General features: G+C 37.6%; 1 protein-coding gene and 1 long non-coding RNA gene across 5 annotated transcripts in view; one reads left to right on the forward strand and one right to left on the reverse strand.

Moving 5' to 3' along the window:
• Positions 1-661: 661 nt before the first annotated feature.
• Positions 662-18,075, reverse strand: LOC112620760. 3 transcript variants are annotated; one of them, XR_003118588.1, is made up of 4 exons: positions 17,766-18,000; positions 17,301-17,369; positions 11,947-12,104; positions 662-1,092 (listed from the first exon to the last, which is right to left on the reverse strand). It is a non-coding gene; the product is annotated as an uncharacterized LOC112620760 (long non-coding RNA). The 3 variants fall into 3 exon arrangements; XR_003118586.1 differs by lacking the exons at positions 662-1,092; positions 17,301-17,369; positions 17,766-18,000 and adding exons at positions 10,174-11,408; positions 15,958-16,081; positions 16,722-16,972; XR_003118587.1 differs by lacking the exons at positions 662-1,092; positions 17,301-17,369 and adding an exon at positions 10,174-11,408 and having other exon boundaries at positions 17,766-18,075.
• MAGI2 (membrane associated guanylate kinase, WW and PDZ domain containing 2) overlaps positions 17,157-24,622 on the forward strand; it is a 1,480,053-nt gene continuing 1,472,587 nt past the window's right edge. For both annotated transcript variants that reach the window (XM_025379587.1, XM_025379588.1), the window contains exon 1: positions 17,157-17,937. In XM_025379587.1, the coding sequence (XP_025235372.1) occupies positions 17,637-17,937 (301 nt within the window). In that variant the 5' untranslated portion in view covers positions 17,157-17,636. The remainder of the gene's footprint in view (positions 17,938-24,622) is intronic.

Below are 24,622 nucleotides of genomic sequence, written 5' to 3' on the forward strand. Positions count from 1 at the left end.
CTAAAATTAAATTATGTTTCAGGAAATGGGTAGCTGTTTGAATTTGTGATTGGCAAAATCCCTAAGTCTCTATAATAGGGATGGGTAGTGGGTCAAAAATGCAGCCTTGTTCAGCCTTCTTCCTCCCAAGTGCTGCTCACATTTGAGGGGCAAGATATGCAAAGGCCTCCAATTATTTGTCAGTCCAGCCAGTTCCCATAGAAACAGCATCCAGACTTTGAGAAGTTGTTTTCCTTCTTTTCAAGTATTGTTCTAACTCAGTAACTTTTCATCTTCCTTCATTTCAATGAGAGGATGTGATGGGGTGGCTTATGTGATATTTAAAGCGACCATTTTTATTATCAAGCAGACAGCATCTGCATTGACTTTGTACAAAAATGGCACTTTAGGGCTTAAATTACTAATATGTGAAATGGTTATATTACTCTCCCTCCCAAATTAAAGATCACTGGCTATTAATTTTTCTCAATATTCAGAGTGGCTGACAGCTATAGCAGCAGTCCAAGAGTGAGAAAGAAGGTCATTGCTTGGCTTCTTGGATTTAAAGGAGGAGTTAGAGATAAGTAGCATTGAGTGCCCAGAAAGTCATGGTCCCCTTCAGGCTCCTTGAGTACATTTGTGTGCATACATACGCACACATGACAAACATCATCACTCTAATACTGAGAAAATAACAGGATTCATCTCCTTTATTCATAAAATTTGAAAGTTAAAATGTATTTACCAGTTTGATAACTAAAAGATCATAAAAGATCAGCTTCAAAATCACAATGAAATAACTGATATTCTTTTTTCTGAGAGTTGATTATGTTAAGTATCTGTGGGTCCCTCAGATTAATCCTTTAAAATGGATACCTTTACCAATTTAGTGTATATTGTATGAATTTTGATGCATTTAAGCATATGACATGGAAGTCCGTTTTGGCAGATTAACCTTATAATAATAGCAATGCTTTCATAGCAGGAAGTGTGAAGGTAGGGAGTCTAGGCCCCTTCTATCTTTTTGCTCCACCATCTTTAAAGGAAAGCTTTTACCTTCATGTTTGTCAAATAGCAGCAAGATGGCTTCTCTTTCATCAGCTGTGCTATAGGCTGGAGAAACAGAAAGAGACAAAGGGTTGTCTATATTAGAAAAGCAAAGACATTCTGAGAAGCCCCTAATGGGTCCATACCTAGTCTCACTGCCTATGCTTATATTACATGACCACACCTGGTGCCAGGGAGTCTCAGTAGGTGAATATTTTATCTGGCATAAAATTTGAGCAGAAAGGAGTTCTGTCACTAAGAAGGAACTAGAGAATAGCTTTGGGGTAGGAAATTAGTACAGTCTGAAGATTCATTGGTCTCAGAATGCTATATAACCACAGTCAGTATTTCTAGGCATTTTCAGGATAAAGTTGACTGTGGATACCTATTCAATTTTGCTATTTTGGAGGGTTTTCTTTTTTTATGGATAGCCGTTGCAACAACTATTTTTATATACTTTATTCTTTTCATCGTATGAGTGAGAAGGAGGTCATTCTAGGCCATTAATAACTTTTGTGTACTAGAATATTCTTTCTTACATGCTTCATTTAAATGGTGGCTTTAGAGTCCATGTTATGACCAATACTAATCTCTTTTGGACAACACTTAAATTCTAAGTTGCAGCACCTATGCCCAAAATCTAAGAATGTTTTGAGTGAATTACCTGTATCAGTTTCAAATGACTTTTTTTTTAATGCCCACATGCTGACAATAGAACACTGAACCTCTAAGCTAACTGTAAAGAAGCTGTTTTTGAATATCTCTGCTAGCCTTAACATCTAAAATTAAGTATTTGATAGATGACTTTTAAGATCTTAAAATTGTTACCTCTTAAATATTTTACACACTTATAAAAATATTTATTATATTCTATATTCCACTAAAATGCAAATCCTAGGTTCTTTAAATTTCTCAAAATCAGTCTTTAATATTTATAATTAAGATGGTGAGATTTTTCAATGACATTTAGGTTACTGAAAAGAGGAAGAAAAAGAGCAGGAAAAGAGACGAGAAAGTAAAAATAGGGTATCTGTTCTAATGTTCTCTTTAAGTGATACTCTTATGTGAACACAGTACAATTTCCTGAATGCAAATCTAATAGTAATTCATATGTAATGTAATTTGTTATTACAGATTTACATCCAATTTCAAATCCTCTGTGAATTCAATTAGAATTAATTCTATCTCATCTTACATATCTTATTGAATACATTTTTCAAATATAATTTTGATCCTGTTGATTTGAGATGATTTGTGTTTCATAAACATTTGCATGCAAGTATGATATATGACAGGGTGTCACATATATCACGTGATACATGAGGTTTAGATAAAATAAGATATTCTCTAATTATAAAAGAAAACATGTAGAATATTGCATGTAAAGTCCTTACCTTATTTGCTTACAGCTACAGCATTGAAGAGAAAAGCATACATAGAAATTCAATCAAGAAAATAACCAAATAGACATTTAAAACAAAGAAACCCTGCAAAAGACAATGTGCTCCATATGATACACATACAGATAAATGTATATTTTAGTTATATGATATATAGGCATATAAATATATGAAGGTATTCTAAAGAACATAATTGGCAACCTTAAACCCTAAGTAACTATTTTCTCTCATAATGTCCCTTCAAATCTGCTCTGTAGGGTGATACTCCTCCCCCTAGATAAAATCTTGGTCAGTTCTCCATAGCTATAGTAAGTAATAACATCTTTCTAGTACTTTAGTCACTTAAACTACTCCAGTTTTGAAACTGATAGGTATAGCCAGAGCAGAATAAAAACTCCAACTTTCACTCACAATTAAGGCTTCTGCACTTGCCTAATCTGCCATGCTACAGAAGGCTGACCTACAGTATGAAAGTAGGGCCTAGATGGATACTTTTCTATTTTCTCAATGTATCATTCTTCCCCTCCTCAGTTGTTAACTTACACGGTTTATGATGACACCAGGGTTCAAGATGGTGAAGGGAAGTGATGTGGGGGCACAAGAAAGCGCGTTCGTGCTGGTGCTTTGTGAGCAGCCATTGTTGCTGCCTGGGTTTGGCAGGGGTCAAAGTTAATACTGGATCTTCTTTCCCTTGCAGAGCATTTCAGTTCCTTCAGCATTCTTCAGACCATCCATTCCTCTCCCCATTCTTTGCTAGGGATCCCTTCCTTGCCTGCATTTCACTGAGCATTATGTGGGTCTCAGCAGTCTATCTCTCCATAGACTCTATCTGTTGGGATTCTACTCTCTTTTAGGGGCCCTGTGGGAAAAAGTCAATTTAAGATGACTCCAGGCCAGCTTTCAATCACATTTGTGTGGTCCATGCCTTCTCTATGTATCTTTGGTTCACATTCCATTGTAATTTACTCCTCAAAATGAAGCCGTCTATGCTGTTGTCACAAGTGCTCTTCTTCCGGTGTAGACAGATGTGTTTTAATTAATAAAAATCAAAATTAAAAGTATCACTAATTAATAGTTTTTTAATCTTGTAATCATGGAAACAAAACATTAAAAACTATCAAAAACTATCATGTGTGGTGGACACACTTATTGATGTTAAAAACACTGGGGATCATCAAAATAGGCAAATTACTTCCTTTTACAAATAAAAAGCAAAATAGGCAAATAACTTCCTTTTACAAATACAAATCAATTTAGTAAAAGTTGTTACACGGGCAGACCAAAGGCTTTTATGATGCACTCAAAAGAGGCTGGGGTCTGGAGTCAAACCTAACAAGGTTTGAACCTTATCTCTGCTATGTATTAGTTATAAGAAGTTGGTCAAGTTGAACAAATTATGTAATCTCAGTTTCTTCTATGAAATGGGGATAATATTATATATGACTATTTTCTTGTTTTGATGATCAAATAAAATGTAACACATATAGCATCTGTTGCACAGAAGCTTCTAAATAATTATTATTTGCACTGTTCAATACTGGTCAAATTATTTTTTATAATAACTGTGGCCTCTTCCAATATACATGCATAAATATTTTTCAAGTTATTAAATTATTACTATGCAATAGTTACCAAGTATATATGAGGTCCATTATTAAAATGAGAACCTTTGTTTTGTTATGCTATCAAAAACAGATTTTATGCCTTTTTTTTAAGATAAAGCAAATAAACCAGTAAAAACAGGCTACTACTTCTATTGAATTTATATATTTGGGGTTAGTAAACGAAGTAGAGAAGCTCTGGCTTTTCATGAAATAGGGCGAGATGGACCATTATGGAAAATTCTGCCACGTCCAATGTCTTGCTGGGAGAAAACTCTAAGAATTCAGACACATAGTCACAAAGCTTTTTATGTTGCAAATCCTGTTTATTTAGATATTTACAACTCCTCATTATCTTTGAACAAGTTATCCATGCTTGTAGCCAAGCAATAGTTAAGCTATTGCTAAACAGAGTCCCCAGAATTGCATCTGTAGCTACTGGATTCACCCAAAGGGAGGATACTAGTATTGTTCCCACATAGATAGTGTCACTACTTCCTTCATTGTTTATAACCCCCATATACATACATATATGTGTGTATATATATATGCATTTATTTCAAAATTCTCTCTGTAATGAATGCTTTGATTTTTCCATGTGGGATGAGCTTTTGTCATCTGATTGTTCTACTCCAACACAAATCCAAAACAGCACAGCAAAGATCTACTATAAAATATCTAGAACACAGCTCTAGATAATCTCTCTCTTTAATATCTAGAATTCCAAGATATGTTATCTTTATTAACGGGATCTATTTAAGATTGCTCTTTTCTAGATCAGTATTATTACTATCTATGTCCACTGTATACAGACAATGTATATTTTTCCTTCGAAAACATGAAAAGGGAATTGTGGTTTATTGAAAGTATTAGTATGAACTCATTAATTTAATATGTTTAAATGTACTTAATATATTACATATACATGCATTCAAATATTTCTTCTTACATTTCTTAGTTCTGTCTACTGAAAGAGACTAGAAACAATGGCCAAAAGCAATATCAAGTCAAATACCCAGATCTTGGTATCTAAATATAATTTGTCACTAGAAAGAACCAAGGCTCCTTGAAGGAAAGGCAGATTCCAGAGCTGGGGAAGAGAAATAACAAAATAATATGGAACATCTTGTACATTTGAAAACAAGGAAGTACTTAAAAGAATCAGAGGGATGGCTGGGTGTGGTGGTTCACGCCTGTAATCCCAGCACTTTGGGAAGCCGAGGCAGTGGATCATTTGAGGTCAGGAGATCGAGACCAGCCTGATCAACCTGGTGAAACCCTGTCTCTACTAAAAATAATGAATGTCTCAAACATAATTCTACTTCTATAACTTAAAATAATGAATTCGACAAATTAGTAACTGGCTCTCAATGCCAATATATTTAAAAGTAGGCTGAAAATATATCATAAGATATACTATATGAAAAGTTGAATTTAAAATTGTATGTCAATAATTACTCAATCTTTACACAATATTTCCATGAGCTTAGTTCACATTAAATATGAACTATTGTATTTAATATTTTATTGTTTTACATTAAATGATGGTAATATTCTAATGGCTATTGGCTTTTAACTAGAACAAATATATCATGGAAACTTCTGAAGATAAATTCTATCTTATGTTAAATCATAATAACAAAAAGATATTATATTCACTTATTTAAAAATGATTTGTTGAGTAACTGCTACTAATACTACATACTACATAGTAATAGCACTCTGTAGTACTTTTAATATGTTGGACCATATGTGCCCAGAGATGAATTAATAATGTCTCTCTCCTAAAGAACCTCACCAGTGATAAAAGCAGACATGTAAATCAGTAATTGCAAAGCAATGTGTCAAATGCACAAGACAATGACAGCTTAAAAACTGAACAATTCAATGGGTCATAGGCAGGAGAGAGTGAGAAGCGGCCTTCTAAAGGAGAAGATGCTTGAAGGGGATTTTCAAAGATGAGTTCGTTATCAGGAAAGAAAGAATGCCTGAGAAGAATATTAAACAATGAAAACAGCATATGCAAAGTCACAAATGCATGGATTAGCACAATATATGGTGGGAATGGGTTAGGAAAGTTTTAAATTTTAAGTGGGAACCAAATTGTGGAAGCCCTTATGCACCAACCTAAGTAGTAGGATAATTGAATGCATAAAAGAATCAAAGTGAAAATTACCTACTCTCTGGCAAGCCAACTTCCCACTTCAGGACATAGAGTAGGTAATGTTCACTTTCATTCTTGTATGCATGAAAAGAAGTTCATTTCTCCTGGGCCTGAAAAGTCTTTCCCCCAGATTTTTGTATGACTGGATACTATTCATTATTCAAGTCCTGGCCTAAAACACTTCCTAAGAGAAGCCCTCCCTTACCATCCAGCTAAAGTAGCACCACACTGTCATATCCACCTGTTAACTTTCCATTTCCTTTGTTTGTAAAGCTTTCAATACAGAAACATACAATAAATACCAATTTTACAGCTTTATGTAACATACACAAACATCTCCTTGATCCTCACAAATTAGACAGAACATCGTGGACATTGCTAAGCAACGTTTGGTGTGGTGCAGACTCTAGGGATTTGCTGGCTGGCAACATTCCCTTCATCCTGTAATGAACATATTTTGTTCAGTAGTAGCCATATGAGTATGACTAAAGCAAAGAGATGCATTCAGAGATATTTGCATTTTCTTATCTCAAAAAGAAAACTTTAGTGCAAAATTATCAGATAGCATGATAAAACATAGTGAAACATTTTGGGGAGACTGGAAAAGATGTTTCTAGCCCTCTAAATCATACCTCATATGCAAATCTTTCTGCTTTTCAAGAGAGACCTACATTTGTCTCCAGAGAAGAGGACTGGGAAATAAATCTTATTATTAGTCCTAGGAAAATGTAAACTTCTTTTATTTAGCTTTTCCTGATGAAATGTAAACTTTAGGGAATTTTCATATATAAACCATTATCCTTTAAAATATGTGGGGGCTTACAAATGCAATATATCTGTTGTTCCTTTGGTCTGTAAAATATTTCAATAAATTATTGAACTCTTGAAGCCATGAAATCAAACAAACTCAATGTATGGTGTCTTTTACTTCTTCAATTTTCATTTTAAAATTCTTGAACACCTATTGTTAACAAATGAAGGACACATTTCCTTATTTCCTTATCATCCTTATCAAAATATTGTTGACAATAGAAAAAAAAATTGTGGCCTATAGTAGGAAGCATAGTCATTAGCAGTATGTCCTGGAAATTTTAAAACTTTATTAAAATGCCTAATCTCTACACTATAAAATATATGCAAACAATAAACTAGATTAGTATATGCAAACAATTTAAGGTTGAAACTAGATAGGATTTATAGAACATATATAGCTATTAACTGATCAATATCTTAATGAAAATTAACTGGACATAAAAATATTCACAATCGTCCTTAAAGAACATGAACTAGGCTTGGCACGGTGGCTCACGCCTGTAATCCCAGCACTTTGGGAAGCCGAGGCAGGTGGATTATCTGAGGTCAGGAGTTCAAAACCAGCCTGACCAACCCCATCTCTACTAAAAACAACAAAAATAGAAAAAAAAAAATTAGCTGGGCACGGTGGTGGACCAGTAATCACCGTAGCACCGTAATCCCAGCTACTCAGGTGGCTGAGGCAGAAGAATTGCTTGAACCCAGGAGGTAGAGGTTGCAGTGAGCCGAGATTGTACCGCTGCACTCCAGCCTGGGTGTGACAGAGTGAGACTCCGTACCCCCCCACCAAAAAAAAAAAAGAATATGAGCTACATTGTATCATATATTTATGTAAAATTTTGAATTGTATATTTATTCACAGCATACTTTTATTTACCAACGTACATTGTACATTATACAAATCTTGATTACATTTACATTATACATTTACAATATTAAAATTTTGTGACTAGTCTTCAAATATCTGACAGCTTTTGAGCCAGTGAATTATTTAAGAAAAAACTCAGAAGAGTTTTGAAAAAGGAGCAGGTGTGATTCTACAAATTCGATATGAGGCACCAGTGGGAGAAGTCAATTGGATAAGCACATGAAATATTAGGAGTGCTTGTGAGGGGGAAGTAACAGGTCTATTGTGTGCAGTGCTGGACAGGCTGCATATGGAGAATGTGTTAAAAGAGCATTTGCAAACATAGGCATTACTCGAAGATATTAAACAGAATGATGGAAGCCTGGCCTTTGATTATTCATTGCTGACATATGCATTGCAGTGATGGCATTAATGCCTAATTATTAAGCTAACATGAATTGACAATGAACAAGTCATGCTTTATAAATAAAAATGTATGTTGTTTGATTTGACTCATTCTTTGTGAACCTATGTGAGCTTCATATTCTTTCTCTCGATGTCCTATTTTTTTGATCTATAGTTTGTGAGGTTCACCTTTGTCCTCTTTAGAAAATGGTGATAGCTTCGCTTTTCAACTGACTCCCCTAATGTCCACTTTTCTTCAGAGATTACAGACAATGGTTTTCCAAACCTCCTGATTCTTTTATTGCCTTAGGATCTAATTGAGAGCAGTTGAAAGATTAAAATCCTCTAAAGCAATTAAATTATTTCTAATTATCCCATGACCTGTTTTAAGCTACAATTTTCTCTCAAAGAAACTTACCCTCCATTTTTCTTTTAAAATTACTCCCCATGATAGAGAAAGTAGGAGACAATTGTCTCAAAACTTTACCAACTTCCCAGATAGCAATCTGCTTATTCCTCTTGATCTATTAAAATACCATTAAAATTTTGGGGTTTACTTTGTTGGTGTCAGTTGATTTTGTGCTTACTATAATAGATTCATTTGACCCTTTCATATTCACTGATATCTACATGTGCAGTTTTTTTCCTACTACTGTAGTTTCTCTTATTCATTCAACCTCAGTGAGGAATACAAACATGAGTCATGCTCTCAAAGAAGCCTAGAAGTGAGGCTGAGATATGTCAACAGTGTTGTAATACAAGCCAGGAAGAAACGTGATAAAAGGTTCAGGTAGCATGTACTAAGAGTTCAGTAGATAATGTTACTGTAGGTGATTATGTATAAATTTAAAAAAAAGTTCTATAAGGGCTTTATTTAAGCTGGACTTCCAAAGAATCCCCTATCCAAGAAAATGGTTGGGCCTTAATAGGTGTATAAATTACGTGAAATTATATGTAATATTTGGAAAATGTGTATGTGTGTGCAATACATGTAATACTATATATATACACATACACACAATACTGTGTATATATGTGTGTGATACAATGTATATATTGTGGTAGAGAGAAAAGGGCAGAATAAGACCCCTAGTATTAATAAAATTCTGAAAGACATCCACACAGAGCGGTGTTTGGAGAGTTCTGCAAAATTATTAAAACAGTATGATTAGAATTACATTCTCATTGCTTCCTAGTGTTCATCAGCACTTTTGCTCCTCAACAATCTAAGCAAGCATGATGAATTTGTCGTTGAATTTCTTGAAACATGCTTTTCCAGAAACTAGAAAACACATCTGATTGTTCCTTACTATTTTGCAGTATAATATGTTCATTTCCTTCCCAAAACCTTTTCTTCACCTACAAGTTCACTGATAAAAATTAAACCCATAATATTATTCCTTTGTTTCCTTTCACTTTCTTGAAATTGAAATTGTTGTCATTTTAAATGAATAATACAATTATTTTAAAAATAAGAGGCAGAATTAGAATATGGGCACTAGATATCATACTAAAATAACAGAATATTTCACATTTATTTTTAAAAATTGTATGGGGATTGATGGGAAACTGAATTCATATACTGAGAAGAGCTACAGAGAATAAAAAGAATACATTAATATGTGCATTTAGAAAGCAGAGGGAATAGTAACATAAAAAAGTAGTTTAAAACATAAAAGTAAGAGATAAGTAGTGTTTCATAGTTTTCCGTAAGGATAAGTGCATGAAAAATGGCAAGATTGTTTTAAAAGATTTAGAATTCACAAACTAGAAAGTGACAGAAATTGAACTACTCACTAACATTTAAAAGCGGGGGGTGGCGGCGGGGGATAGATCCAGCTACTTGATGGCATGAAATCAAAGTACTTGAATTTTTGAAGTCTATTTAAAAATCTAGTAAGGAATGCCTACAATTACAAAAGGTATGAGATTGTCTTTTTGAGTTTAGTAGAATATAAACTGATGATAAAAGACTGACAGGCACCAAATAAGTAGAGTGCAAAACAACAACAACAAAAAGAAAGATAAATTCACGTAATTATATTCAAGCAGTATCACTGCATAAGATTGCATAAGAAAGAATATATTTCCAAATCCCAAACAATACGATCCTGTTGTATTGTAAGCATATATTGAATACAATAACAAAAGTATCAAGGGTTCTTATTAAAGTACCCGTTATCATGTACGTAAAATATTGCAAAACTTTAAAGTCACAGAACAAAACATTATTTTTTTTCCTGTTATCTTTTTTTCGATGATCAAATTTCTTCACACTTTGTGAACTGCATAGTTAAGATGGAGCAATGATTTGAACTATTTGCAACTGCGGTTCCTTCTCCACTCTTTATATATTGTTTGGGCCATGAATCTATGCAAAGAGATGTTTTACAAGAACGTAAGTCACATCATTCAGGACTTTCTAACAACCAAAATGATCTAATCTGCTTAGATTTAAGTGGTCAGATTTTGCCTCTTCCTTCCTTTCCTCTCAATGTTCCCAGATCATTTGCAGAGAGATAGGTAACTAATTGACAGTGTTGTTTGAGAGTAAATTCCTGAGTTATATAGAAGTTGGACCAATTATTCCCTCATAAAACTAAAACAAGTTCTAAAATAGTTGTATGAAATGCAGAAACACAATCAATGAACATTATTCTTGACTGAAATGAAACAGCCCTGGTGCTTTCATGCAAACTTAACTGCTATAAACCTAAAAGACGCAATCACCAAAAGATGTGAAGTCTTGAGATAAAGATTAGCACTATAAATGTCATTTGATAAGATATCAGATAAAATACACATTTCTGTACATGTGATTTGAAGAGTCCAAGCCCCTAAAACTTCTCACTAACCCCAAGATGCCTGAATTTCTCAACATTACATTTTCACATTGTAATACAGTTTTCTTTCCTGGTCTTTCCTCTTTTCTCTGCCTAGTAAAGGATGTTATAACATTGCGGTTCAATGTTTTTCCTCTTCTTCTATTTTCCACTCTGCTGGTTATGGCCAATGAGTCAAGGTTGAAAGTGTCTCCATATATATCTCTGCAGCTCGAACTCTCCAGAACTTGGGCTTGTATTTCCAGTTACTGGACTTAAGCTGGACACACCCACAGTGTCCCCGGACTGGGCCAGGAATGCTGAAAACCACTGCACAAACATGAAAAATCATTCTGTAATTTAGACAAAGTTTGGAGAGAGAGTCACATTTTATCATAGTACAAATACAAACCTGCAAAAGAGCAGAATCCCGGACTGGGCCAGGAAAGCTGGAAACCACTGAATAAACAGGAAAAATCATTCTGCAATTTAGGCAAAGTTTGGAAAGAGAGTCACATTTTATAATAGTACAAATACAAACCTACAAAAGAGTAGAATTTAAAATCCACATGAATTTGCAGATGAAAACTAGAGACAAAATAAAGTTGCTTTTGTGGGGTTGAGTATGTCATTGTTAGAAACAGTGACAGAGAAGTCTAAGAAACTCCATACTGTGCTAAATAAATCCACCTTTTAAGTGTGGATTCTTTTTTTTTTTTTGTGGGCTTTTGTTTTATTTTACATTCAAGGGGTATAATTGCAGATTGGGTTAACATTTTTGTGTGAATATTGAAACAGTTGTGAAAATAAGTTTATTAATAGGAATGATCACAGACGAACTATGAAATAGATCGAGTTTGTGTCTCACCATGTCATCACTATCTCTCAAGTCTGCGTAGACCCAGTGTTTATGCAGAGCTGTCCCCAGCTCTTGAAGACACTGGTTTCTTAACCTCAGTTTCATGGATATTTTGTCTTTTCTTCATTGATATGTGCTCTCCTGCATTCTGTTATTGTAAGACATTACTATGAGTGTAAAGAGATAATCGTTTAATGCTATCAGTAAGAATTCATATATATACTTTTATAGAAAGAAAATATGTGTATATATATATATATATTCTTTCTTTTTTTTTTTTTTTTTTTTTTTTTTTTTTTGAGACAGAGTCTCCCTTTGTCACCAGGCTGGATTGCAGTGGTGTGATCTCAGCTCACCACAACCTCTGCCTCCCAGGTTCAAGCGATTCTCCTGCCTTAACCAAGAATTCATATTAAAGCAGTGGTCATTTAATGAAATTTTGGACACCCTCACTTTAGACACATCTGCTATCAGGCAAAATTCTACTGAGCTTTTACACTGTGTCAGACAATGTGCCAGACACTAAGAATGCAAATAAAACATAGAACCTGGAAAGTTGTGTTTCTGCAAAGGATACATGGAGACATAAATAAAAGCTGTGTTGGTAACAGAAATGAGAATCATAAAATGCTTCCAAGAAAGAAAGTGGGCCCAGAGGTATTTCTTTGAGGGTGAGCAGGCAGGGAAAGGGTTGCATTTCGGGCAAACACAAACCATGAAATGGCCTAGTGAGCCAAGGAAAGTGAGGCGTTCAACTCTGGAAGAAGTAAAGGGTTGAAAGGAGAAGTGAAGACACAGGCCTGAGCCTTAGGTAGGACACCTGGGTCAGCTGTCCCAGTCCCCAGACATGGTGGGAGATTGGCTCAAGCCACTGTACCTTACTGTCCTTATCTGAACATAATTACATTTCAATGTTGAAATTCCTGTTTTAATTATATTCCAAGGGACCTAGAATAGATGGCATAAAGGGGCCTCCTTTCATTTGTGTTAATCTTGGAGAACCCACGTTAGCTTTGTTGCCCTGGATTCCAGTCTCAGAGTACATGCAGAAATATGGCTGAACAGTTAAAAAGTGTGGGAAGGAGGATCCAAGGAGGATAAGGAGTTTGGACTTTGCTGTGTATTTATTGGGCGGCACTGGGTGGTTTTAAACACAGAAAAAAGGAGAGGTTTCAGAAAGGTCTCTTGCATCACAATAGAGATTTTTGAGATAAAAAAGAGAAAGAAAAACAAACACAATAATCATGGAGTACTGATATTGACAGACTGGACTCAGAAACAGTGTGGATAAGACACTGTATGCCCTACAATACTGTAGTCAGCAAAATAATGGTCCCTCTAAAAAAGGTACCACAACTCTACCTCCTATTGGTAGTGTGATTTGCGGCAATTTAAAAGCCCTGATCCTCCGTTTCCTCATCTGTAAAAGAAAAAAAGAAGAAAGAAACAAAGAAAGAATAGTAATGTCTTAAGTCAGGACCCCCAGGATCAAACTCTGAGATGAAGATTGTTTCTGCAAGTGATTTATTATAGAAATGCTATCGGGAAAAACTCATCATGTACCACAGTAAGCAAGATAGGGAAGGAGGAGGTTTCAGGCAAAATCCTAACATCAATATAATTCTACAGGGGAGTCTCAGAGTGTAAATTACACCTCAGGTTTTCTTGCTACTAGAGGCAAGAGGGCTGGTCTTTTATACTCTATAGGAAAGTCCTTGGCAAAGGGCATCTTGGGAAAGAAGTAAATTTGCAGGTGGTTTTGTCTGGCTCTCTGAGTCAGTAGACAAAGTGAGTCTAGTAGCGTTTGGGCATTCCTCCAAAGAGAGTCTTGGGGAAGCCTGCAAGAAGCAAAAGAATGCAGAAGCTAGAGGAAGGATACTCAGTTCAACCAAAGGGATCCTAGGAGATTTGGGTGGAGACTATGTCTGCCACAAGCATCTATCCCATAGAACTCTTCTAAGAACTGAATGCATTCATATCTTTCTTTCTTTGGCTTTTAGGATTCCTAAACTGTTTTTCTTCTGGAATAGCATGCAATATTTAGCGTTCTGCTCTACACTTGGAGTGCTTAGTGATGAAATAATTTTTTCTTGACATAGCATAAAATCCAAAAAGGGTAAATAAAGTGAATGTGAGGAATACAAAAATAGAGAGAAAAAATATAGTCTGATCCCAATTTCTGACTCCAAGGATAGTGCTTTCCTCAGGGTTCAACTTTTATCAGTCAAGATCCTGTCAAAGGGTGTTAACTATTAGGAGAGGGAAAAAGCCCACTAAAGAACACAGCAATAGTGATTGTTGGGAATAGTCACTATCTGTCAGGCTACAGGAGAGTACCCAAAGAGAGAATAACTAAGAAGAACTTCCCCCTACCCACCCGCCACCCTACTAAGCCTGAGAGTAGGACCTCATTGGAAATAATATGGCTGTGGTCCACTTAATGATTCAGAAATTTAAGGTGTCACACACTAGGCTGCTGAGGAAACCATCAGCTGTGTTTTCAGTAAAACTTGCTAGGAAGCCATTCCACTGACATGCCAGCAGCACTCCATAGAAAGACACACACTAGGGAACTGGCCAAATTTACAGAAGATTATGTAACATGGCCTTCCTGCACACCACTGGTCAGAAAGTCACTCACTGGCCACCACACCGTAGGAGCAAGCAGGAAAGCACTGGAACCAAGAAAAGGAGCCCCTTTCTTTCTGCAGTGTTTCCTTAGCACCTTCTATTGACAAACCTAAACATTGTGCCAACTGACCATAAAGACATTTACAGATTTCAACTCTAATGTCACAATTTAGGGCAAAGAAGAGTGGCTGTGAAGTTGAAGAGTGCTAAATTAACTGGCACATACCCCAGTGACACTTCTGGGATTTGGGGGATGGGAGAAGCATGCTGTTATGCCCAAATCCTGCTCCATTTGTTTACTTTTTTCCTAATTGCCCCCTGAAAGAAAGCGCAGGCCCAATCTTTTGGGACACTACGTACTGAGAGCTGGTATGACACATGGTAAGTGCACAGAGAGTTCAATTCAGTAACTGAGACAAAGTCTAGAGCTGAACCACTTGGGTCTGAATGTTACCTTCACCATTGACCAGATTTGTAGCCTTGCAAAAGTTCATCCTTGTATACCTCAGTTTCCTTACCTGTAAAAGGAGATAACAGTACCTACTTTATCAAAATGTCAGGAGAAATGAAGTATTATGTGTAAAGCCTATAGAACAACATCTAGCATGTAGTTAGAACCTAATAAATATTAGTATCTTCCATGAATGGTAGCTTGTCATTTGGTTTTACAATATAAATATTCGGTTCTCATGATGAGTTTCTATTTAGAACTATGCCTCATAATGCTAACACTCAACTTCTCTGGGTGAGATTAGGCTTTGCTATCAAGTCTTGCCTACTCCTGGGCATTGCTTGCAGATCTGGCTTCAGATCCTGGCACTGCCCCTGGCTCACTGAATAAGCTTCACTAGTGCATCCAACTTATGGAGGATCTGTTTTCTCAAGTGAAAAAAGACACAAGGTTAAACAAATCATCTTTAAGATCTCTTCCAGTTCTGACTACATTTGATCCCCCTCATCCCCAAGTAGTAAGTTATACCTAAGAGGGAAAGAGGAAGGGAATTATCATTTCGAACGCCTACTCACCTGTGCCAGGAGAGCACTGCTGTGCCTGCTTTCCCTGATTTCATTCTCACCACAGTCTTAACAGATTAGTATTTTTAAAGTCCATTTAACAACTAAGAAAGCTGAGGCTCAGGAAGGTCAGTTTACTCAAGATCACATTCTCAGTAAGCAGTAGAGTTTGGATTGAAACCTGGTGTTTCTGTTTGGGTCGACTCAACATTTTTAACTGTACTGTTTGCCTCCTACATCACCTTCATCTCAGACATTAAGAATCCTACCTGTTCAGTGCTTTTCATCCTCTGCTTTAAAGAGATAAGTGGGTGTGCAACTTTTTTTTTGTCTGAAACATATCATTTAAAAGTTAAGCAAATGAAATTCATTTACCAGTTACAGGAATTAAAAAAAAAAAATCACTGTTAATGTCTCACAGGAAATAGCTCTCCTGTGGAAATCAGCAGCCTCCCTGCATCCTTTTTTGCTCCTATCCTCCCCTCTCCTGGATGCAAACCTGGCGAAAAGAAGGGAACACTGGTTGGGGTCAGCGAGCTGAGTTCCAGCTCCGACTGTGCCATTTTCACTCTCGGAGCCTTCTCCCCTTTCTCTGTGACTAAAGGAGTGTTGGGCCAGATCGTCTTAAGGTTTCTTCCCCAGGTACAAGCCGACTCTGGTGGCTTTCATGGGCAAGGGAGCGCCTCTGCCTTCTCTCGGCCGCAGGTCCCTAGTTAAATTGTCCATTTTCTCTGCGGAGGCTGCTCATTGCATCCGTTACATGCACCCCTAGCCCTGTAGACCCTTTCTGTTTCCCCTGCTTGGGAAAAGCGAAGCCCCTTATCCTTGGATAGCCTTTCACTAGACTACCGCAACCCTCCGCGAAATTCCCCTACTGGCGGGACGCGCGGGAGGGGGCCTGCCCGGGGGAACGCGAGGCTGCTTCCCCTCTGCGCAATCAGGGTACGCAGCCTCCAGTTCTCTAACTTTCTCCTTCTCTAAGAGGGAATTTCGAGAACTTTGAGACAAATAAGTGACTGTATAGATGAAGACATGAAACCTCTCTACACAGTGAACTCCCCCAGGCCACAAGTCTCCCAGGGCTCCCAGGCCTTCTCCCGCAATGCCCCGCCGGGTCCCCCGCCCCAGTTCCTTCTCACGGCAGGATCCCACGCCAGGAGGCTCGCAGAGACCGAGATGTGGCACCAGGAGCGCCAAAGTCCAGGTCCCGCTAGTTCTGCTCCATAGGAGCGCAGGTCGGAGGAAGTCAGCGCGTCCTCCTCGCACAGCAGCCTGGCGCGCGGCTCGGCGGCACAGAGGCTGAAGAAAGGTCCGCACTGGCTCGAGGCCCTTCCTGCCGGCCTCCCCACGCCGGGCCTCGGCTCCCCTCCTTCCCGGCTCCCGCCTCCTCCCGTAGGCTGCCAGGCGGACCCAGCCTGCCTCTCTCTCTGCCTTCACTACCGGGTCAAGCTGCGGAGGGAGGGAGGGAGGCAGCGGCGAAGCCCTCCCTGGCTCCCCACCCGGCGCGCGCGCCCCTCCTCCCCTGCCTCCTCCCCTATGCCAGTACAGTACAACTAGTACACACACACACACACGCACACGCACCCTGCCGCTGCAGCTGCCATGGATATCAGCTAACAACACACACCCAGGCGCGCGCGCGCGTTCCCACTCGCACCACGCAGGAGTGGCCCCCGGCATCCCTACCCTCCTTCCCCACCCCCACCGCACCCGCTCACCAGCTCGGTTACTGCTAGCTCCGGCTGCCGCCGCCGCCGCCGCCGACGCCACCACCACTGCTTCCTCTGCTGCGGGGCCACAGCCTTGAGTGTCATTCAAGGGACAGCACAACCTCACCCAAGCTCTCCTACCTCTGCCCAGCCGTCCCTCTCATCCTCCCCCTTCCTCGTCCACACTCCATCCAAAGAAGAGGGAAAGCACCGAATAGAGGGGGGAGAAGGCAAAGTCTGCTGTTCTTCCCCCTGGGCCCCCTTGCTCCTCCATCCTCATTCTCTCACCACCACCCCCCCTAACCCCAAGGAGCCCCAGGAACTGAGGCGACTCGCCCCACTGCCATGTCCAAAAGCTTGAAAAAGAAAAGCCACTGGACTAGCAAAGTCCATGAGAGTGTCATTGGCAGGAACCCGGAGGGCCAGCTGGGCTTTGAACTGAAGGGGGGCGCCGAGAATGGACAGTTCCCCTACCTGGGGGAGGTGAAGCCCGGAAAGGTGGCCTATGAGAGCGGCAGCAAGTTGGTGTCGGAGGAGCTGCTGCTGGAGGTGAACGAGACCCCCGTGGCGGGGCTCACCATCAGGGACGTGCTGGCCGTGATCAAACACTGCAAGGACCCCCTCCGGCTCAAGTGTGTCAAGCAAGGTGAGCGCAGCGGCTTGCTCAGTGTTTTGCCGGGCGGTGGGACCGCTCGGGGCGCAGGGCAATGAAAGGGTGGGCGCGCATGTTGAAAGGGGTGTGTTGCGCGATGATGGGGTAGGGGCCAGAGGGGACCCGCAGTGCAAGTGAGTTTTGCCGGGGATTCCACTTGGGGGCTAAAGGGAGGGGAGGGGCAGGTTGCGGTGTGGCGTGCAACTTTGTTTGCTCAGTTAGACCCTCCCCTTTGGAAGGTGCTCGGCCTGGTCTGACCTCCTCAGAGATCCTGGGGCAAATTGAATGTGCGTCAGTGGCATCACCCTAAGTGGATGAACAGCTTTTGGGGAATGAAGGAAGGAAAGAAAGAAACAAGGAAGGGGAGGAAGGGAGAGAAAGAAGGAAGGAGCAACTTTGGGGTGCAGCGGCATCACCAGCGGGTCTGGGAAGAGAGGGTGGTGGGGTGAGCGGAGAACTGCGTCCAACGTTTCTGGGACTGGGCTGGAGACGCCTGGGTTCCCAGCTGTCCCTTAGGGATCCGTGAGCCACTGCTGGCGAGGAAGGGAAGGGACAAATTGCTTTGGGCGATTTGACGGGTCTTCTGTAACTTTTCCCCTTCTTCGCTCCGCTGTCCCCCTCCCCCGCCCACGGTCTTGTCATGTGGGCATCGCGCGTCACGTGCGCACTGACTAACCCCTGCGCTCACCCCTAGCCAGCCCGGCGGAGGAGGCTCCGGAAGAAGGCGCGGTGCTAGGAGCGCGGTCTAGTGCTGGGCGGGGGTCGGAGGAGATGAATGGTTGTAGGCAGGACTTTACTCAGAGGTTGCCCTCATAGAGTGGAAGTTCTCTGTGGTTGGGCTCTCCTCTGGCTCCGATTTGGGGGGCGTGTTTTGGAGGAGGAGCTGGATGAAACCCTTGCTGGTTCCAGCCCAGGCTCCCTCAGCTCCAACCTGACTTTAAAGAACCTCTATTGGAGGCTGTGATGTAGATTTGGAGAGACTGGAATCATCCAGAACTCTCTGTCTTTGCTTGAAAGAACATTATGGTGCAGAAGGAGAGAAGAGTGAGATAAAAGTTTGAATAGAGGACAACTTTAAGTAGAATAAAGTAGTAGCTTTTTTTTTTTTTTCCCTCACTGCACAATTCATGTGCGGTATGTATGGATATTTGTGGCACAGGCATATCAGCCTAAGGGTTTGTTGTTGTTGTTGTCGTCGATGTTACACTGTTTGTCCTGACTCAAAGGTGGAATTGAGCATGTCATTACCTGCATTTTGCCACTTAATCGTGATCAACTACCAAGAAACGCTCTTACGGAGATGTACTGCACTGTAAAATTATTCTCTAAAAAACTTGTTTTAAAGTAAACGGAAAAAGAAGTCTTGGACAAAATTTCTCAAATGTAAATTGCCATACAAGAAAATGTTTTTCTTGGGGATTCTTGAGTATTAAGAGTATTAATAAATTGAGATAGCTATTATAAGTCAACGTAGCTCCATACTATACAACACCGAAGGGATATGAATTTGGTAGAAAAGAAAATAGAGTATCTTGATATTTTTGAAGATAAGATACCTAAGGTTCAAATACAAAGCTTCATGTTAACATGTTCGACGTGAAAATAATACCTTATAGGAATAGATATAAATGTTAAGATCTTTGGGTACAAAAAGTCCACTACACAACTAATGAGCATCGTTTTGTTGGCCAAATGCTTGGTATTTGTCGTGGAACATGGCTGCAAAAGTTAAGTGTTATTAAATTGGACTTTAATAGAGTCCTACAAAGGGATGCCCTATTATAGTTTGCAATGATCACCACATCTTAAATGTTGTATTCAATTCTGAGCACGCCTGGTTGAGGAGGATGTTGGCAAACTCACATTAGCAAAGAGTAAGTTCAAAAGAGAAAGAAAGATTATTGTGTATTATAGATGTATTCTATGAAACGCAGTGGAAAGACTTAACTTGGAGAAGTGAGAATAAAAGCTATCATTAAATAGCGAAAAGCTATCAGGTAAGAAAAGGAATTCTGACTATCCTGTGATAGCCCACAGGACAAAATGGTGATAAATCTATGAGAAATTTTAAAGGATGAAGCCGCTTTACTTTGATTAAATCATGAGCTTTCTAACAGAGTTTTCCAAAAATTCGTGAGCACCTTGTGATGAAGTTCCCATCATTGTGGGTATCCATGAAGAAGCTGAAATGATCATATGCCACGGATTCCTATATAAGATGAGGACCTGGATTCAATATTATTTGAATCCTGCCATAATTCGATCTAATGTGGTCTGTGATCACTCTTGTATTGAATTTTATGTGGAAGATTATTGCTTTTAAAACTAGAATATATGCTTATAAAGTGATATATTGAGGAGAAACTCTCTTTTCATTCTATATTAACCCTGTTTCATGCTTCACTGGTTCATTGATGATAAATTTGTATAATGATATTCACAGAAACCCATAGGAACCCGATTCATCTCCTGAATCACTATTGACAAAAAACAAAACAAAACAAAGTTCCTTTAACCTTGTGTGGACTAAGTAATTCTCTTGTACTTTCTTTTAAATATGATTCATATTGCTATTCTAATCTTTTCCTTGTTAAATCATAGATTAATTTTATTTATGATTATAAAATGAAAATTTCAGAAGCTTTACTATAGTGCCTGTGTGTCTTAGGTTTCAATACAGATGTCTTTTACTGGAAAATCTTTTAGAAACTCTTGGCCCAGTAGTTATATTTTGAGAGAGGCAAAAAACTAGCATAGCTGAAAAACTTAACCATGTTTGTTTAGCAGTTGCATTTTTAAAACATTAATGAGATTGATTTTTGAATATTCATTCTGACATTGGGTATTATACAGAAACTACATGCATATCATAGTTTAAGGAAGATTTTATAATGAAAAGATAATATTTGAATAATAAGAATATTGTTACTAAGTGCACCAGGTAAAATTGCATTATTTACTCAATTTTTATTCACTTGTTTGCCTAATTTTACATTACAGTTATCATAATTTTAATCTGTCATAATTTTAAAAGAAGGTGAGTTGTTGGGATTTTAAGACATATTACATAGTATATATATATATCATAGTGTTTCTACACTGTTTAAATACCTGCAAAACAATTTTTAAAACTGTTTAATTAAATTCAAGGAATTCTCTTTTTAATTTAAGCTTTCTGCTTTTAATCCACACAGTAATAAACCACATATTAAGATATGGCTTATTGTCACACCCAATTACTTTTTATGAGTGATGGCATTTTATTTATAATAATAAACTTTTTGCACCAAAGGATGTAATGCTAAATTAGCAGTAATTCTATGATCTCATTAATGCATCAGACCCAGTTGAAGAAAGTTTTTTGAGTGATGTTGAGATCTATATGGAAGTGCTAAAGGTCTTCTTTCCTTTTTCTTTTCCCTTTTTTAAGGTTTGCCACTAAAGTTCACAGCAGCCAGTTACACAGGCCTTTGTGTCCTATATTCCTTGCACTATGGCTGCTAATGCCTGTAATACCGCATAAAGACCTACATAACCTGGACTTATTTTCCCATTTAGGATCTCACAATGGGAAATAAAAGGCAAAAAAAAAAAAAAAAAAAAAAAAAAAATTCTAATTCTTCCCATGTGGAAGATGGGCCAAATAAATCCTTTGAAATTCAGTTTTAGAGAAGATCTACATTGCTCTCCCTCCTACTGCTCCTTTCAGAGATACCTTCAAAGGAAAGTAGATCCACATTTATTAAGAGTCATACTTCTTCTTGACTGACTTCAGGCTAGAATAATAGAGTCAAATCTCTATGCTTCTTTGTATTTGAAAAGGTAAAAACAAATTATGTCAAATTTTCTGTAAATAAAGATTGACTTTTTTCCATAAAAATGTGAGATATATGAATAGTATTGTTTAATAAACAATAACATTGTTTAAACATTTTGATGAGTTTATTATTTTACAAATAAAGTATCATTAATGTTTTTAACAAGGTTAATGAGACAGTTCTCTTGGGGCATAATTTATAAGTGATATCAATGTAGTTTTTTGGTAGGTATAGATAACTTAAATGGTATGACCTCAAATGTTAAATATGATTATTTGCTTTTTATCTGTAGTATCTCTGTTCTTGACATTTGAACTGTTTAATCTTTTGGCACGTTTATTATGCTCACTTTCCTTTTCATTGCTTGTAACTCACAAATTCACTTTCATAATGAGAAAAGCATATTCACACTTGACATCTCTGATTGATTATAGTTTAAATAATGATTTTCAAATACATAGCAGACCCTGGCAGAATCATTTTCCTCAGAAGGTGGGATAGAGCAATGGTTAAAGGTACACTCTCCTAAGTAGACCACCTAGTTTTGATTCCTGAGTATGTCAGTTAGTGCTAGCTATACGAACAAGATAACTAACCTGGGGTAGTAATGGTACCTTAAGAATATTAGATAAGTTATGTATTTAAATCGTATAGTGTCTGGCAGGTGACAAGCATTATGTAGATTTTAGTAAATGCTATTGCAAACATATTGGTCATTTTGAGCTAGTGACATTATGAGGTGTTTTTAATTTTCAAGATATTTTACTCAATTCACATTAACTGAAAAATATGAAATGATTGACTAATACAGAGTAATTTGCAAGTTGTATTTTAAGGTTTTTATGCATAATGAAATAAATATTTTATTTGAAAAGAATTTATTTGAAGGATAATATCAATAAATACAATGGAACATATTTTCACCTTTTAAAAATAACTCCCACTGATCCTGCCTTTCCATGTAAACATCTGCTATTTTATATTTATTTTATACTTTAGACATAGTTTATTTTTACATAGTAATTTATTTTCTTCATACCCCATGTGTTTACTCCCAAAGAATTGGTGAATATATTGAATTATTTACTCTAAACTTGACAACATAGAAATCCTATTAGAATTTATTAATTTAAGTTTAAGAGTTTATACTTCTTATATTAATACATCATTGTAGTTGAGAGTATCATGCTGTTGAACTTTTACTTCTCAGCTAGAAATTAAGCACCTCATAAAGAATAACAATAATAAAACAGTTAATTCATAAGTGTTCACAGTCAACAATGTATAATGAAGAAATGTATCAAATTCAGCAAAAAGAATACTTTGCATTTGTTAGTATTGCAATGTAAATAAGTAAAAATGCAATTTGTACTGCATTTTATAGTATTTTATGCTATACTATTTTGTAGTATCTTATGCTACTGTTAAAATACCATTAAATACTATTTAAATCCTATTAAAGTACTATAGTACTATTAAAATACTATTTTATAGTATTTCTATACTTGGTATGAAAGTAATGCAATATAAATAAGTCAAATAAGTCTCTGTATTAATACTGTTACAAGCCAACAATACTTCCACTGCTAGCTCCCCCATGATTTTAGCATTTTAGTTGAATTAATCCTATTTTATGATTCAATGGAAATATCTACCTTGAAGCTCCAGGGTTCAATATTAATTTCTAAAAATCTCTCCTAGCGATAATCTGGCTATATATTATGACAACAAACATATAACTTTCTTAGTATTGTGACTTTATTATTACTTACTCCATTCTATTCTCAGCTCTCTTCTGTCTCTAGTATTTGTTATATTTCCTTTAATAAAAGTAAATCATCTTATGTAGAAAACTTAGTAATAAGATCATAATTGCTGAATTTACATTGTTAATTAAAGACTTGCATAGGGACATACTTCTGCTAAAAAATATAGTACAATGTCCATATCATCATAGATAATTAATACAAATTGCTTTTATTATTACATCTTACTGACATCTTTGTCAACTCTGTAAAAGAACTTCATATTGAGAATTTTTTTTAAAGTTAAAATTTGTGTTAAGTTTAATATATGTTGTTGACTGTTTTGAGTGGTCTGGAAGAAACAATAAAAGTTTCCTTCTTTGATAAGTTATTGAATATTAACCCAATTGCATCCCATTGATTTTTTTTTTTTTTTTTGAGATGGAGTCTTGCTCTGTCGCCCAGGCTTGAGTGCAGTGGCACCATCTGGGCTCACTGCAAGCTCCGCCTCCCGGTTTCATGCCATTCTCCTGCCTCAGTCTCCCAAGTAGCTGGGACTCCAAGCGCCCACCACCACGCCCAGCTAATGTTTTTGTATTTTTAGTAAAGAGAGGGTTTCACCGTGTTAGCCAGGATGGTCTTGATCTCCTGAGGTCATGATCCACCACCTCAGCCTCCCAAAATGCTAGGATTACAGGAGTGAGCCACCGCGACCGACCCCCATTGATATACTTTCAAAGATCCATTAGGCTAATGAGTAGATGATTTATATGAATGACTACATTTGTTTCAATATTTGAAATAATTAGATGGCTTGCTCTACCTGGGAAAATAATTTCTCCATGTAATCGTTACATGAATCCTTATGAGGTTTTGTGCCATTTTTATTTATTTTGGCTTACTTAAAAAAAAAAAAAATCACTGTCAAAACCATGGCAGTTTAAGCCTAAATACATACTTCGGATATATCATTGGATATACCCAAACACAGATATGTTGCAGAAGAAAAAAATAAACCTTTATAGTTCAAAGTAAAAGAGATTTTGTCTGTGTTGAATTTTCTAATGAAAAAATTTGTGGAAGAAATTTTATCAACCTCATAACTGCCTTATAGTA

This window comes from Theropithecus gelada, chromosome 3 (assembly GCF_003255815.1).
Source record: "Theropithecus gelada isolate Dixy chromosome 3, Tgel_1.0, whole genome shotgun sequence".
Taxonomy (NCBI): Eukaryota; Metazoa; Chordata; class Mammalia; order Primates; family Cercopithecidae; genus Theropithecus; species Theropithecus gelada.